We start from the raw sequence: 15711 nt of genomic DNA on the forward strand, positions 1-15711 counted from the left end.
TATTCAGCACCAGCATCACCCTATTTGATCTTGGAGGGATCTTGCTCCTGGAAGATGGTGATGGGATTTCCATTGGTAAGAAGCTTCCCTTTCTCAGTCTTGACAGTGCCATGGAATTTGCCACGGGTGGAATCATACTAGAAGATGTAAACCATGTAGATGAGGTCAATGAAGGGTCAGTAACGGCAACAATATCCACTTTACCACAGTTAAAAGTGGCCCTGGTGACCAGGTGACCAACGTGTCCAAATCCATTGACTCCAGCCTTCACCTTCACCACGGTGTCTCGGGGATGCATCTGACAACGCACGAGAAGATGCGGCTGTCTGTCGAACGGGAGGAGCAGAGAGCCCCTAGTGGAGAATTTAGCTCAGTCTGGATAGATAGACCAGACCACAGTGAGACAGGGGCAAAGAATGCAGTCTGCTCCTCGGGCTGGAACCCGAGCTGCCCTGGCCTGGCTACCCACCCATAGCCACCTTTGGGGTCTCACTGTGCACAAAACCACCTCATCCTAGTCAGAAATATGGGAGCAGAGTGGTGAGGGAAGCAAGGGCTGTTGTGCCCTTTTATTGTCTGGCTTAGTTCTATCTTTTCATCCCTACTTATATTTTCCATCCTTTGAAAACTCACTCTTTGCTCTGTCCTCTCACTTTTGTTCTTGGCATTGCTCGTCCACAGATCATGGAAGGATTTGTGAGTGAGGCATCTCTTCTCCCTCCACCTTCTTGGAGGCCCAGAACTTACTTTCACGAGGCCTGGAGATGGCAGAAGGATGACTTTTCAATTCTAAATTATTACAGTTTCTCCTGGATTTGGCTGGGAAAATGAGTTATCTGAAAACTAGTATTCACAGTCAAACGCTTATTCCCTGCACTTTCCAGTCCCCTGTGGAATCTGCTACACTTTCTTAAATTGCCTTTTGGTACAGGAGGCCCTTTTTCTTGGGGGATATGTTGCAAGACCCCCAGTGGATGCCTAAAACCATAGATAGTACCTAACCCTATATACACTATGTTTTTTCCTATGCATACATATCTACAATAAAGCTCAATTTATAAATTAGGCACAGTATGAGATTAAGAAGAAGAATAATAAAATAGGACGATTGTAACAATATACTGAAATAAAAGCTATCCAAACATGGTCTCGCTCGCTCTCTCAAAACATCTTATTGTATGTAATATTTTTGGACTGCAGTTGACCTCAGGTAACTGAAAGCACGGATGGCGAAACTGTGGATAAGGGGGAAACTACTGTCCTTGGCTTCCTAGTGGCCCACCTCACCAAGTTAAAACAGCAGCAGATGGGAGAGCAGGAGCTCATGGGTTGAACGGAGATAGCTCCATGACTTTGAGCAAATTACTTCTCTCATGTAAGTGTCAATTTCAACATCTGTAAAATGGGGACAGTTTATTGCATCTCCCACATAGAATTGTTTTTGGTACGAATGAGAGGTGCATGTTAGGAGTTATTACAGTGCTTGCCACCTATAAGCTCTCCGTACACAGTAACTACTATTATTGTAGTCATTATTGTTATAAAATTCAGATTCCCATCATCCTCTGTATTTTTCTTTGGATTTTATCATTAAGACCGAGTCCATTTCTAATTATTGTGAGAATCAGCACACATTCTCCACCTTCTCTGTAATCAGGACACTGCATAAAAGAAGCCAGGCCTCCCCTCTCAAGAGCTGAATAAGCTTCTTACATTACAGGGTTTCTTTTTTTTTTTTTTTTTTTTTTTTTCACACTACAATAGTTAATTTTATTTGTTCAAGAGCTCATATTGCAAGCATTAAACCAAGCATAGGCTTTGATTCTGTGAGCCCAAATTCACATATTGAAGAAGATCAAAGCAAACTGCAATCCATGTACACGGATGAAAACTAAAGGCTCAGAGTTAATAACATTGTAGTTTTTAAATTTCTATAGCCTAGAGCCCAGTAGTCACAGGTCTTTTAAGTCCTTCTGGATGTCCCACAGGGTATCTGCACTTTTCTTGAGCTGAGCAACTTCATCATCCTTTAGCTTCTGGTTGATAACGCTGGTTAATCCTCGGGCATTGAGGATACACGGAAGGCTCAGGAAGACTTCATTCTCGATGCCATACATCCCCTTTACCATTGTTGACACGGGATGAATCCTGGATAGATTTTTCAACATGGATTCAATAAGATCAGCCACACTTAATCCAATAGCCCAGTTGGTATATCCTTTTAGCTTGATTACTTCATAGGCACTTTCAACCACCATCTTATGCACTTCCTTCCAATTTTCACTATCATTGTCAGTTCCCATTTCTGGATTCAATTCCTGGAGAGAAACACCTGCCACATTCACGCCACTCCACACAGCCACACTTGAGTCGCCATGTTCCCCCAAAATCCACCCATGGCAGCTGCTGGGATGAATGCCAAGTTTTTCAGCCATAAGGTAGCGAAATCTAGCAGAATCCAGATTACATCCACTTCCAATCACGCGGTGTTTGGGTAATCCACTTAGTTTCCAGGTAACATATGTAAGAATGTCCACTGGGTTGGAAACCACAATTATGATGCAATCAGGACTGTACTTGACAATCTGAGGAATAATGAATTTGAAGACATTAACATTTCTCTGCACCAGATTGAGTCGACTCTCCCCTTCTTGCTGACGGACTCCTGCAGTTACCACTACAATCTTAGAATTGGCAGTCACAGAATAATCTTTATCTGCCACAATTTTAGGCGTCTGAAGAAATAAGCTCCCATGCTGCAGATCCATCATTTCTCCTTTAAGCTTATCTTCCAAAACATCCACAAGAGCAAGTTCATCAGCCAGAGACTTTCCCAGAATGCTGATAGCACACGCCATACCAACTTGTCCAACACCCACTACAGTGATCTTATTGTTTGGGACTGTTGTCTCTTCTTCCGCAACTGGTGCAATGAGTTTTTCCTTAAGAGTTGCCATTTTGCACAGGAGAGGGAAGGCGCTGGAGACCTCTGTAACAGCAGCAGTGCGGAGAAGACAATGTCACATTACAGGGTTTCTGAAACACACTTGCCCTGTTGCAGTTACACAGAGGGGATGCTATTTCCTGCCCTTCCAGTTCCTATGTCTGCAGAACATACGAATATGGAATCACTTTTATAGGAACATTCTTTGAAAGTGACAATGTCAAGAGCTGGGTGTGGTGGCTCACATCTGTAATCCCAGCACTTTTGGAGGCCGAGGCAGGTGGATCACCTGAAGTCGGTAATTCGAGACTAGCCTGGCCAAGATGGCAAAACCCCGTCTCTACTAAAAATACAAAATTAGCTGGGAGTGATAGTGCACACCTGCAATCCCAGCTACCTGGGAGACTGAGGCAGGAGAATCAATTGAACCCGGGGGTGTGGAGGTTGCAGTGAGCCGATCATGCCACTGCACTCTAGCCTGGGCAACAGAATAAGACTCTGTCTCAGAAAAATAAAAAATTAAAAAAAAGATAGTGGCAATGTCAAATAATTCCTCCTTTCCAAACTATCCCCACCACACATCTCTCCATCCCTGTGTGTAACCAGCACCTCCTCATCTTCTTCTACACACTCCCACACTGAATGTTCCAAGGGAGTCACAAGTCTCCAGTCTGTGGCAATCAGCACTGGGGTGGTGGAAGGGCCAGTAGCTCTGGGTTAGGCCTCAAACTGAAGCCTGTCTCTACCGTTGTGTAATCTTGAGCAAGTTCCTTAATCAGACTGAGCTGTCATTGTTTCATCTATAAAATGGGCTAATAATTATACCCACCCTATAGGGTTCTGAGGACTGAATAATTAGTGAAATCTCCTTGTCTCCTAAATCAGTGTTAATCTCCTTGATCAGATGCAGGCATCTAAGAGATGTTCAATACAGACTTGCTGTGAAGGGGAGCAAAGCTCGGGGACCTCCTGCTGAGGGCAATAATCCAAAACCTATGCCAAATTGAGAATGGAGCATTTATCTACATAAAAAGAGCTGGTGAAAAAAAAAAGAAAGAAAATGAAAGCCATTTTCTACCATTACCATTCTGAACTCTCTCTCCCCGGCTGCCCCTCAACAAGGCTGACACCAAAGCTGCCAGTAGACAGGACAGAAATGCTTGCCTGAAAAGAGACATAAGAAAAGTAACAAAAGACATTTATATGAATTTGGAACTCCTGGAGCAAACTGGGAGGGAAAGGGAGAGGGGCAGAGATGGGAATGGACAAGGAGGGGGTCAGGGAGACCCGCATCAATAGTTCTCCTCCATGCTTGGTGTCTGAATCAGCTCTGGCTGCTCTAACAAGGTACCATAGATCCGGTGGCTTATCAACAACAGAAATTTATTCCTCACAGTTCTGGAGGCTGGAAGCCTGAGATCAGGGTGCTGGTATGGTCAGGTTCTGGTGAGGGCTCTCTTCCAAGTTGCAGACAGATGCCTTCCTGTTGTGGCCTTACATGGGAGAAAGATGGGGAGGAAGCTCTCTGGGGTCTCTTTTATAAGGGTATTAATCCCATTCATGAGGGCTCCACCCTTGTGACCTAATTACCTCCTAAAGGTCCCACCTCCTGATACCATCACTTTGCAGGATAGAGCTTCAACAAATGGATTTTAGGAGGACAATCACTCCACTGCACTTGGTATGGGTGATTTTTCTCTTATGGAATCATTGCCTCTGTGTGGTGCAAACAGAGGAGGCCACCAAGGGAAATGGAGCCCATGAGTCAGGGGAGGCCACAAGGAAGGTAGTGTCCCTGCCCTACAACAGGAATTGGGAGACTCCAAGGGAGGGCTTTGAACTTCCAGGGTTATGGGAAAGGGATACAGGAGATAATCTCACCTGACTTTCAAGGAATAGGAAGGCCTCCTCCACCTGGCATCCAGGCTACCATATGTAGCCATTACAGGCAATAATACTGAACACATTCAGACCTTTTTTCATTGAGATTCTCAGAAAACATTCTTGTATGACCACAGTAAGCCCACCCAGCTGGGTGTCCTACAGGACATCTTCAAGTTGTACTGCTACCTGAAAGGTTTCCCTGCTGTAAGGAGTCTTTGAGGGCTGGAATTTCGGGGTCATTTATGGCATGCCAGTAGACCTAGACTGAGAAGCAAGATAAGGGTTCATCTTGCTGGAACCTGGAGAGTGGCATGCCTTCAGCAGCAAAGACTAATCATTTAATTATACAGTATTCATGGTGCCAGGCAATGTGCTTAGCCTTCAGGATACAGAAAGACAAGAAAGCGCTCTGGTGAGAAGACAAGACACCCTAGAGACAGTGTACCAGCATCATTCACTCTGTATCGGGGAAGCCCTGAGGGCCGCCAGTGTCAAGGAAGGTATGGGTCCCAGATGTGGCCTCCTCAGGGAGGAATGTGTCCCAGACTGAGCCAGAGAAGTGAGAGGTGACACAGAGCCATCCAGGGCTCCAGACATAACCTTAACCTGTCGTATCAGTTTGGATGTAGGAAAAGTTTCAATGCCCACCAGCGAAAGGACAGAACAAAGGGATGAGTCAGAAAGAAGAGGGCAAGGAAATCAGCGCTGAGAGGAGAGATGAAAGGGACTGCATGGAGCCTAATGGCCTAAGTGGTCCAATCTCAGTGTTTTACCATCTGATTCGCCAAGGCTGGAAATTGTCCCTGTTCTCTTGCAGAGTCTTTCATCCTGAGACACCTGTGCCTCTCTGCCAGCCGGCAGGTTCATCTACTGCTTAGGAAGGAAGGATCCAGTGTTGTGTGGCCTGTTTGTCCTAGGCTCAAAGAAACTCTGGCTGGAGAAATATCTGCACCTTCTTCCCTAATTTCCATTCTACCTCTAAAGGCTGAACACAAGGCTAAAAGTCAGAGAAGGAGGGGGCCCTGGTAGCTAATGCGACCCCCTTGTTTTGCACATGGAGAAACTGGAGTCCAGAAAGGCCATGACCTAGCTTCAAGGTCTACCAGCTACTAGTCCTCTTCTAGCTCCTTTCTCATCCCTATATTTTCGACCTTTGTCTCTCCCTCAATCTCTTTCTCTCTCTCTTTCTCTGATAACCAAAGAAATATCTGAGGCCAGGCATAATGACTCCTGCATGTAATCCCAGCAGTTTGGGAGGCTGAGGCAGGAGGATCACTTGAGCCCAAGGTTTTGAGTCCAGCCTGGGCAACTACAAAGAAGTTTTCAACTGGCCAGGCCTGGTGACACTGAGTAGTCCCAGCTACTCAGAAGACTGAGGCAGGAGAATCGCTTGAGCCCAGGAGTTTCAGGCTGCAGCAAGCTATGATCACATCACTGCACACTAGCCTGGATGACAGAGGGAGACCCTTTTCAAAGCAAACAAACAAACAAAAATGTTCATTGCAAAAAGAATTTTAAATACAATGTGAAAACGTTCACATAAACACATTCCAGAGATAATAGCTATGAACAGTTTGGTGTATACTCACCCAGATTTCCACATTTTATTTTTTTGTTGGCTGTAAATATACCAAAACACACACCCAGAGGATTTTTTAGAGAAATCCAAAGCATTCTAAGCATTCTTTCCTGAAATTTGCTTTTTTGCTACTTAATTTTGTTATGGACATCATCCCATTATTGACAGCTTACCATTTTAATAAATGTATGGTTTTTTATTATGTAAATGCTACATGGTTTATTTCACAGTCCCCTATTGTTAAAATTTTAAATTATTTCCTATTTATGGAAAGCATTACTGCAATTTTTTATACTTTCATCTTTGCTCTCTTTCAAGAATACTTATGTAGGCTAAATTCCTGAATGTCAAATAGTTAGACCAAAAGTCATGCTTATTTTAGTCTTATTAGATAATGCCAGTTTTCCACCCAGAATTTACATCTCTGCCCAGAATGTATGACAATGTCTGTTTTCCCACACACTTGCCAAATTGAGCATAAGCACTTTTTAAAATATCTTCCACAAAAATATACCTAAAATATTTTAACATTTTGCTTTTTTTTTTTTTTTTTTTTTCCTGAGACAGGGTCTCGCTCTGCCACCCAGGCTGGAGTGCAGTGGTGCAATCTTGGCTCACTGCCACCTACACCTCCCAGGTTCAAGCAATTCTCCGGCTTCAGCCTCTCAAGTATCTGGGATTACAGGCGTGCACCACCACGCCCAGCTAATTTTTGCATTTTAAGTAGAGATGGGGTTTTGCCACGTTGACCAGGCTGGTCTCCAACTCCTGATCTCAAGTGATCTGCCCACCTCGGCTTCTCAAAGTACTGGAATTACAGGCGCAAGCCACCGTCCCCAGTCTTATTTTGCTGCTTTTTATTTTGCATTATTTATTTTGTAAAGAAATTTCAGGCCAGGCTTGGTGGCTCACTCCCATAATCCCAGCACTTTGAACGGCCAAAGTGAGCAGATCACTTGAGCCCAGTAGTTTGAGACCAGCCTGGGGCAACATGGTGAAACTCCATCTCTACCAAAAAAATACAAAAATTAGCTGGGTGCCACGGTGCGCACCTGTAGTTCAGCAACTCTGGAAGCTGAGGTGGGAGGATCACTTGAGCCCAGGAGGTGGAGGCTACAGTGAGCTGAGATCATGCCACTGCACTCCAATCTGGGCAACAAGAGCAAAACTCCATCTCAAAAAAAAAAAAAAAAGAAAAGAAAAGAAATATCATTCCTTTTATTGTCATTTGAATTACATGTATTTCTCTCAATTCTTCTTTTGTTTTTGAAGTTTGCAGCCTTATAAAAATGTCTAGACAAATTCATCAATACACTTATTTACAAATCCTGGACTTTTAGCTGTGCTTAAAATGGTCTTTCCTATTTCATACTTATAAAAATATGTACCTATATCCTCTTTTAATACTTTAACAATTTTTCTATATTTAAAATATTGGATCTGCCTAAGTTTATTTTAATGTAAGAAATAAAGTGGAGATCCAGCCTTATTTCTTTCTTAAATAGCTATCCTGTTGCCCCAACACCACTTACAGTCTGTTTTTTCCAAAAAGCATTGAAATGGCATATCAAATTCTCATGGTATTTGGTTCTCTTTCTAAACTATGTAATTTCATTGATCTTTCTTCTGCCTTCTTCCGTACTTCCTGCCCCAGGATTTTTTTAAATTACTATGATTCTATGACAGGTTTTAATATTTATAGAGCTGAGTTTACCCATTTTCCTCATACCCACCCTTACCATTCCTCTTTATTTCCATTGATCTGGATACTTTTCTCATAGTTATTCTTCCAAATTCCATATTCTTCCATAAATTTGGTTTTGGATCATTTAACTCTCTACACAACAACAACAACAACAACAACAACAAATACCTGTTGGGTATTAATTAGACTGTTTGGAATTTTCAGATTAATTTGGGGAAAACTGAAGTTATCTTGGATAGAGACTCCCTGTACAAAAGCAATCTATGTATCTCCATTTATAGATGTCTTCTTTTATGACCCTTTATAAAGTTTTATAGCTTCTTCACAGTAAGTCCCACCAATGCTCAGTTTCTAAAAGTGTTCTGCAGGGAAAGTGCTATTTCCAATGAGGTCAAAGCATGGAACAAACTCAGTCTGGCATCAAAGATGGAACCTTAGTGCTGCAGAAACTATTTCATCCCATCTGCTTTCAACTCTGGGCTTAAGCCAAAAGGTAGCTCCCCTACTGGAAGTTGGAATGGGTCGATCAGTTAGTCAGTGCTAATCAACGGGCACTGACTGCATACCGAGGCCTGTGCTACAAGGGCAAGACACAGACCTCATTTTTAAGGAGCTTTTACAGTTCTCAAAGAGTTAAGAGGCACACCCCCTAACAATGGCACTTTAGATTAACCCATGTACTATGGACTTTGATGGTAAATAAAAAAGAAGAAGTCTGGAGCAGTCAGAAAGGGTTTGGGGAGGAGATGGAAACTGAGCTGGGTGTTGGCACATGAATGTCATTTAGGTACGTAAAGAAGAGAAAGGAATCAAATACAGGCAACAGCCATTTATTCAGCATCTATTATGAACCTGATACTGAGTCAGGCACATGAAAAGGAGGTTATGTGCTCAACAAGTATTTTTACACATTCACTATAAGACAAGCTCTACGTTGGGTGCTAGAGAAAACAAGATGAGTAAGATTGACCCTGGCCTTAAGGAGCTTGTGAACAAGGAAGACAAACCCTTAAATAAGTTCAACTGTTATGATGGAAATCTGTAGAGAGAAGAGCAGAGACTCTTAAGCTGGGGGCCGTGTACTTCCTGGACATCTGTGGATGAGATTCAGCAGGCCTGTGAGCCCCTGAAATTATATGGCACTGAATTATCTGCTTAACCAGTATTGTTAAGTTATAGGTGGCACAAAATCCCTGGCTTCTAGATACTTGCATCTTAATAGCCAGATAAAATATATGTGAAGATGTCATTACTTCTAGGAGTCGTCATTTGTAGAAGCAAAATAATATTAGTTTAATAAAAAGTTTAAAAATGTAAAAAAACTTTCAAAAAAGCCTAAGTACCTAGTTCCGGCCTTCCCCATCCCATAAGTATTCTAAGAGTTTAGAAATAATATTGTGTATTATAGAAACTAATTTGAGGCCAGGAAGATTAGTGTTTCAATCATAACTCTACCACTTTAATATCTGTGTCATATTGGGTGAGTTCCATACACTCACGGCTTCCATTTCCACATTTGTAAATTGGGAGTTACAGAACCCAAGGCATTACATGAGGCACCCCCATGTTATTGTGAAGATGAAAATATTAATAGGTCAGGTGTGTAAGTCATCTGGATCTTAGCGGGTCTTCTTGGGCTGTTCATTCCTTCCCTCTGCTTTCACACTTCAGAGGAAAGTGGTTATGAGAAGAAAGAATGTGAACCAGGCCTGGAAAGGATGGAGAGAAAAGGGCATCGCAGGCCAGTGTGGACAGTGTGAATAAAAGGAAAGGGGCCAGAAAAGTCAATGCTGTTGCAGAGAATCAGTCCGTTGCAGCCACATTGAACAGGTCTTGTATTCTAATCTAAGCAGTTTGAACTTTATCCTATAAACTAGAGGAGCCACTGGAGGATCGGGGCCAAGAGAGTCAACCCCATAGTGAGGTGGCTCTCAGCCCAGCCTTTGCTCACCCATGAATCCCAAGATACACACAAAAACAGTTCTTAAAAGTAAAATTGTAATGTGAGCTAAGGCAATACTTCTCACCTCAGGATCTTGTTAAAAAGTAGATTTTGAACTGGACATGAGGACACCTGCTTGTAGTTCCAACTACTCAGGAGGCTGAAGCAGGAGGATAGCTTGAACCCAGCAATCAAGGCCAGTCTGGCCTGGGCAACATAGCAAGACCCCAGCTCTAAAAAAAAAAAAAAAAAAAAAAAAAACAGATTCTGATGCACTGGATCGGAGATTCTGCATGTCTAACCAGCACTCAGGTGCTGCTTATCCATGAACCTCATTTTGCATAGCCAGAGGCTAATGTATTTTGGTTTTATTATTTTTATCACTATTATTCATGCAACACCTGTTGGCTGAGTGCCTTTCACGTGTCAGGCACTGTGCTAGGTAGGCCTCGGGCAGAGAAAGAAGAGTCAGACATGAACTCTCTTTTCTATTCATTCACAGTCAAATCAGAGGAGATGAGATATAGACCTAAGCAATTGTAATCCAAGGTCGAAAGAGATAAATGCCACATTTTAGTTTCAGAAAAAGTGCTTTGACAATTCAGTGTTCCCAGTTAAGGGAGAAATTCCCTAGTGTTTAAGGAAATGAATAAATGCTCCTTTTCCTTATTATTAAACGAGTAAAAACCCACGCTTCAAAATTGGATTTTAATTACAGTCCACCACATACTACGCATGTGACCTTGTTAACCTCTTAAGCCTTAATTTCCTCATCTGTAAAATGAAATACATAGTAGCAGGGCTGTTGGAGAATTAACAATAGAGAATGTTTGTAAATGTGGTACCTTAATAACTGGTTTGGGAATGGAGTCGTTGTAAAAGGTGACTCTGGTGATTTTTATTGTTTTCAGCATTTGTTTTAAAACTTAACATGGCTCTATTGGCCCAAAGATATTGTATTAATTGGACAAGTTTATGATCTCATTCCAGGGTTAAGTGGCAAATAAAACTGGAAAAACCTTGAAGGGAATTTCCAAATCCAAGGAAACCTTTCACAAAGCTGGTGCTGAAAGAAGCAGCAACTATTGTAAATTTTTCCAGTTTTTACTGGACCAAATTGTTTCAGCTGAGGAAATGTGGTTTGGCTGACGGTGTAGCCAAGTGCCCCTAATAACAGCCGTGCTGCAGAGGAGTTCCACTCCATTTACAAGAGGATCGAAACAGTTTCTCCACCCACTGACTTCCCTGAGGTCACTGGCTTGTTTGACACTGACTGTGAAATAAATCAAATCAAATTTATAATCCCAGAGTCCCAGAACGTCAGGGCCCGGAGGAATGTTAGAAACCACCCAGCCCATGGCTGGCATTTTGTGGACCAGATAAATGATGCTTTAGGTCCCCACACCATGCCGCAGTCTCTGAGCCTGTTCATTGCCTCATTTCTTCAGCCAATATTGAGTGAAGGCCAATGGATTTAAGAATATGTAAAGACAGTGCTTTGGGAAGCCGAGGCGGGTGGATCACTTGAGGTCAGGAGTTCAAGACCAACCTGGTCAACATGATGAAAGCCTGTCTCTACCAAAAAATACAAAAAGTAGCCGGGTGTGGTGGCACGCACCTATAGTCCCAAGTACTCAGGAAGCTGAGGCAGGAGAATCACTTGAATCTGGGAGGTGGAAGTTACAGTGAGCCGAGATCGCACCACTCTGCTCCAGCCTTGGCAACAGAGTAAGACCTTGTCTCAAAGAAAAAAGAATATGTAAAGACTAAAAAGATTCCTCCACTTATGCCCTACAATAAGACGATAGGGACAGGGTACTACAGGCACACCAGTAACTAACGAGGGGGTTACTGGGCTTAATAACAAAAGATTTCACTTAAAAACGCTCTTTCTCAGGGACCTCAGACTGGTGCTGCCATCTGTCTGAGTGGTGCTGCCATCCGTCTGATTTCATTTCAAACCTCTCAAATCATCTGATTTCATTTTCATTTCAAATCTCTCAAATCATCTGATTTCATTTTAAACCTCTCATTCTCTCACCTGTGAGGGACCTCACACTGGTGCTGCCGTCTACCCATTTCTTCATCTGTAAAGTAGGGATAAGCCCACACTGCTCAGGGAGCTATTGTCGGGATTAAATGAAATAGGATCTAAGAAAGTTGGCGGCACATAACAAGGACCCAATACGCACAGCATCTTTTGGCTTGTTTTTCAGCTTTTTATTTTTCTTTTCTTTCTTTCTTTTTTTTTTTTTTTCTTTTGAGACAAGGTCTCACTCTGTTACCCAGGCTGGAATGTAGTGGTGCGATCATAGCTCACTTCAGCCTCAACCTCCCGAGCTCAAGCGATCCTCCCACCTCAGCCTCCCCAGTAGCTGGTCCACAGGTGTGGGGGCCACGCCACCTGGCTAATTTTTTTTTTTTTTTCCTTTTTGGCTTGTTTGGATTTTAGCTTTTATTTCTTCTTTTTCTTCTTCTTCTTTTTTTTTTTTTGAGACAACGTCTATGTTGCCTGGGTTGTTCTCAAACTCCTGGACTCGTGCAATCCTCCTGCTTCAGCCTTCCAAAGTCCTGGGATTATAGCCATGAGTCATTGCACCTGGCCTGTCTTTTAGCTTTCAGATAACATTCATTGGATTTTCCCCAGTTACAGAAGGAATTTGTGTTCATGGAGAACATTTTGGAAAATACCGAAAAGCACAGAGAAGGAAAATTCACCCATAATTCCCCTGCACTCAAAGATAAGCACAGTTGACATTCCAGTGCACACCCTCCCAGACCTTTCTATACATGAGCATTGAGACTTGACAGTGAATAAACAACAACAACAAATACATATATATATATATATATATATATATATCCACACACATAAGTATGTATATTTTGTTTTCCTGTGAGCTGCATTGTGGTGATTGTGGTGATTAAGAGCCTCTGTTACAGCTGCCTGGATTTAAATTCTAACTCTGTTACCTACTAGCTCTGTGGCCCTCGGCAACTTATCTATCAAATTTGAATTTCTGTTCCCCCATGTGTAAGAATCGTGGCCCCCAGGCCGGTGATGCAGGTTGGACACAGTCATCAAGAATTGTTGCAAATGACAGTATGAATGGTTCCTTCTAGAACACAGTCATGAGGCGCTGCCCTGGGAACAGTGGCTGTTGAAGGAGTAACTGGCCCAACAGCAGTTAAGTGCTTAGCCCATTGCCTGCCACAGAGTTAGAGCTTGTTAAATGGCAGCCACTATTCTACAGACATGCCCTGAGGTTTTGATGAGCGGAGGTTCACAGAGGGTTGAGACCTCCAGTGTTCATTGTTTACTGTTCACATTTGTTGAATGGCACCTTAAGGATGACCTGCTGGGGCCATGTCCAGCCAAAAAATGTTTTTCCCTGTGTATATCCTGCTCAATGTGAGTCTTTGATCCTTGCACTTCTCAGGCCCTCTAAATCGCCCTTGGGCACTCAAAGCCCAAGTGACGTGGGTGGACTCACGGTAACATTGTTCCTCAATTTATCCTTCCTCCCCTCACCAACCCACCCCGGGAAAAAAAAGAATAAAATAATAGAAATGCCTCCCACATGTGCTTTCCCAGGGCTGCACCTACACAGCAGGTGAAATTCACTATGGATTTGGGTGGTATGCAAGACTGAAACGACATCTAGAGATAGCACAAGACACTGTGAGTCACATACTCAGTCAGGCCATCACTGAGCAAATATCTGTTCAGCACTTACTACGTGTGCCAGGGGCTGGGCTCTCCAGAGACAAAGTGGTTCCCTGTTCACTTCTCTTTCAATACTTTAGGTTCCTCAGAGAGGAGTGCCTCTCGGTTTAGGGACAAAACGTCTTCAGCACCTCTCAACCACTGCTAATCTCCCTTTTTGAGAAAGAGGGAGCAGGCCTCATTCACACCACAGTCTGGAGCTATCCAGGAGGTACAAACATTGTTTTGTTTTCATCTTATTTTCTCCACCATGATGTTTTATTTATAGCAAATGATGCAAGTTTTAAAATAGTGATAGAAAGCTCAAAAGAATGGAGATACCAAAGGCTATTTGATGCAAAGGAAAGCACTAAATAAATGGTGGTCCAGGTGGCAGAATGATGAATTCTTAGCAAGCTTTAGACCTGGGATGAGTGAGTCTCAACCCTTTGAGGGTTACTGATCCCTTTAAGACCATGAAGACAGCTATAGAATCTCACCAAGGAAAATACAGGAATGTTGCCCACAATTTTAGCAGGTTCAGGAGCCATGTGGAGCCCATGACTCAGCTGGTATTGGAAAGAGCAGTAGGGTAAGTCTCAATGCCTAGACAGCACAAAGACCTCATCCTCTTCACCACCTTCCTCATCTCGGTAGCGGTGGTACTGGTGGTAACAGCAGCACTGGCAGTTGTAATAGTAGCAGCACTCAAAGCAGTCATCATAGCTATACTTATTAAGTGCTTTCAATGTACCAGGTACTTACCAAGCCTGAGCTTACCTCATCCATACAGAAAAGAATTATTACCATCCCCATTTTCCAGGAAACCAAGCCTCACCGAACTTAAGGATCTTCTCCAAGTTTACCCAGCTGAGAATGCCAGGGCTAGGGTTTGAACCCAGATCTACCTACCCGTGATGTCTGAGCAGGTCCTTAACCACTAAACTCCACTGCCTCAATAAATATTTAATGAAGCAAATGAATGGCAACTTGAACAGGTCTTGGTGGCCACTCTGCCATTCACCAGGTGAGTGACCTTGAGTGAGTCACTCCCCTCACCCTCTTTGACCCTCCATTAAGGAAGGAGGCTTCCCAGTCCTGGCAAGCCATGATTTCAAGAGGCAGGGCAAGAAGCATCGGGAACATTCCATGAGCAAGAGAAGCCGAGGCAGGCTCAGGGCCAGGCTCGGGAACATGCACAGGGGGTTAATGGCATTGTTAAAGAGCCCAGCACAGCCCTGACTTCCAGCACAGAGTGTCCGGGCCTTGCAGGAACCCACACTTCCTGTTGTATTTACTCCCCTCTCCCAGCAGCTTCACCCACCACACTCTTCTCCAATGACAGGTCTGTTTGGCTGCCCAGGGGAAAAGATCCCTGTCATACATCCTCTTACATGCCTAACAGGCTCAGCATCTTGTCACTTAACGACAGCTTATTGGTTTCCACGAGGGCAGGCCAGTGCAGCAAACTGGACCCCCCTAATCCCAGCAGCTACTATGCTGGTGGAGGAAGAAGGAGGAAGGAGGGGGCCGAAAATTTTGTGGAATCCGTGGCAGCCTGGCGGTCCAGTCCCTGACCCACACTGCCCCACTGTGGTGAGAGTCTAGGGAAGCAGGCACGCCCCAGCAGGGATGGCAAGGCTTTGGTCTCTGACTTCATGAGGACTCTGAATTTTTTTTGTTTTTGTTTTTGTTTTGAGACAGCCCAGGCTGTAGAGCAATGGAGCAATCTCAGCTCGCTGCAACTTCCACCTCCTGGGTTCAGGAGCATTTCGGCTAATTTTTGTATTTTTAGTAAAGACAGGGTTTCACCATGTTGGCCAGGCTGGTCTCAAACTCCTGACCTTAGGTAATTTGCCCACCTTGGCCTCCCAAAGTGCCGGATTACAGGTGTGAGCCACCATACCCGGCCAGAACTCTGAATTTTAAGACTGAAAAAGATCCAGCTCAC

The 15711-nt window shown here is 43.5% G+C and overlaps 2 protein-coding genes across 2 annotated transcripts in view; one reads left to right on the forward strand and one right to left on the reverse strand.

Annotated features, from left to right (window-relative positions):
- ADRA1B (adrenoceptor alpha 1B) overlaps positions 1-15711 on the forward strand; it is a 58119-nt gene that overhangs the window by 35444 nt on the left and 6964 nt on the right. The window lies entirely within an intron of this gene.
- LOC104667485 (L-lactate dehydrogenase B chain) lies at positions 1753-3018 on the reverse strand. Its single transcript, XM_030927624.1, has one exon. It carries the CDS (start codon positions 2955-2957, stop codon positions 1953-1955), a length of 1005 nt encoding a protein of 334 aa, XP_030783484.1. The 5' UTR covers positions 2958-3018; the 3' UTR covers positions 1753-1952.

Source organism: Rhinopithecus roxellana, chromosome 3, assembly GCF_007565055.1.
Source record: "Rhinopithecus roxellana isolate Shanxi Qingling chromosome 3, ASM756505v1, whole genome shotgun sequence".
Taxonomy (NCBI): domain Eukaryota; kingdom Metazoa; phylum Chordata; class Mammalia; order Primates; family Cercopithecidae; genus Rhinopithecus; species Rhinopithecus roxellana.

Coding starts and splice junctions, on each gene's coding strand:
- LOC104667485 (XM_030927624.1), bottom strand. CDS start 2,957: ATGGCAACTCTTAAGGAAAAACTCATTGCACCAGTTGCGGAAGAAGAG.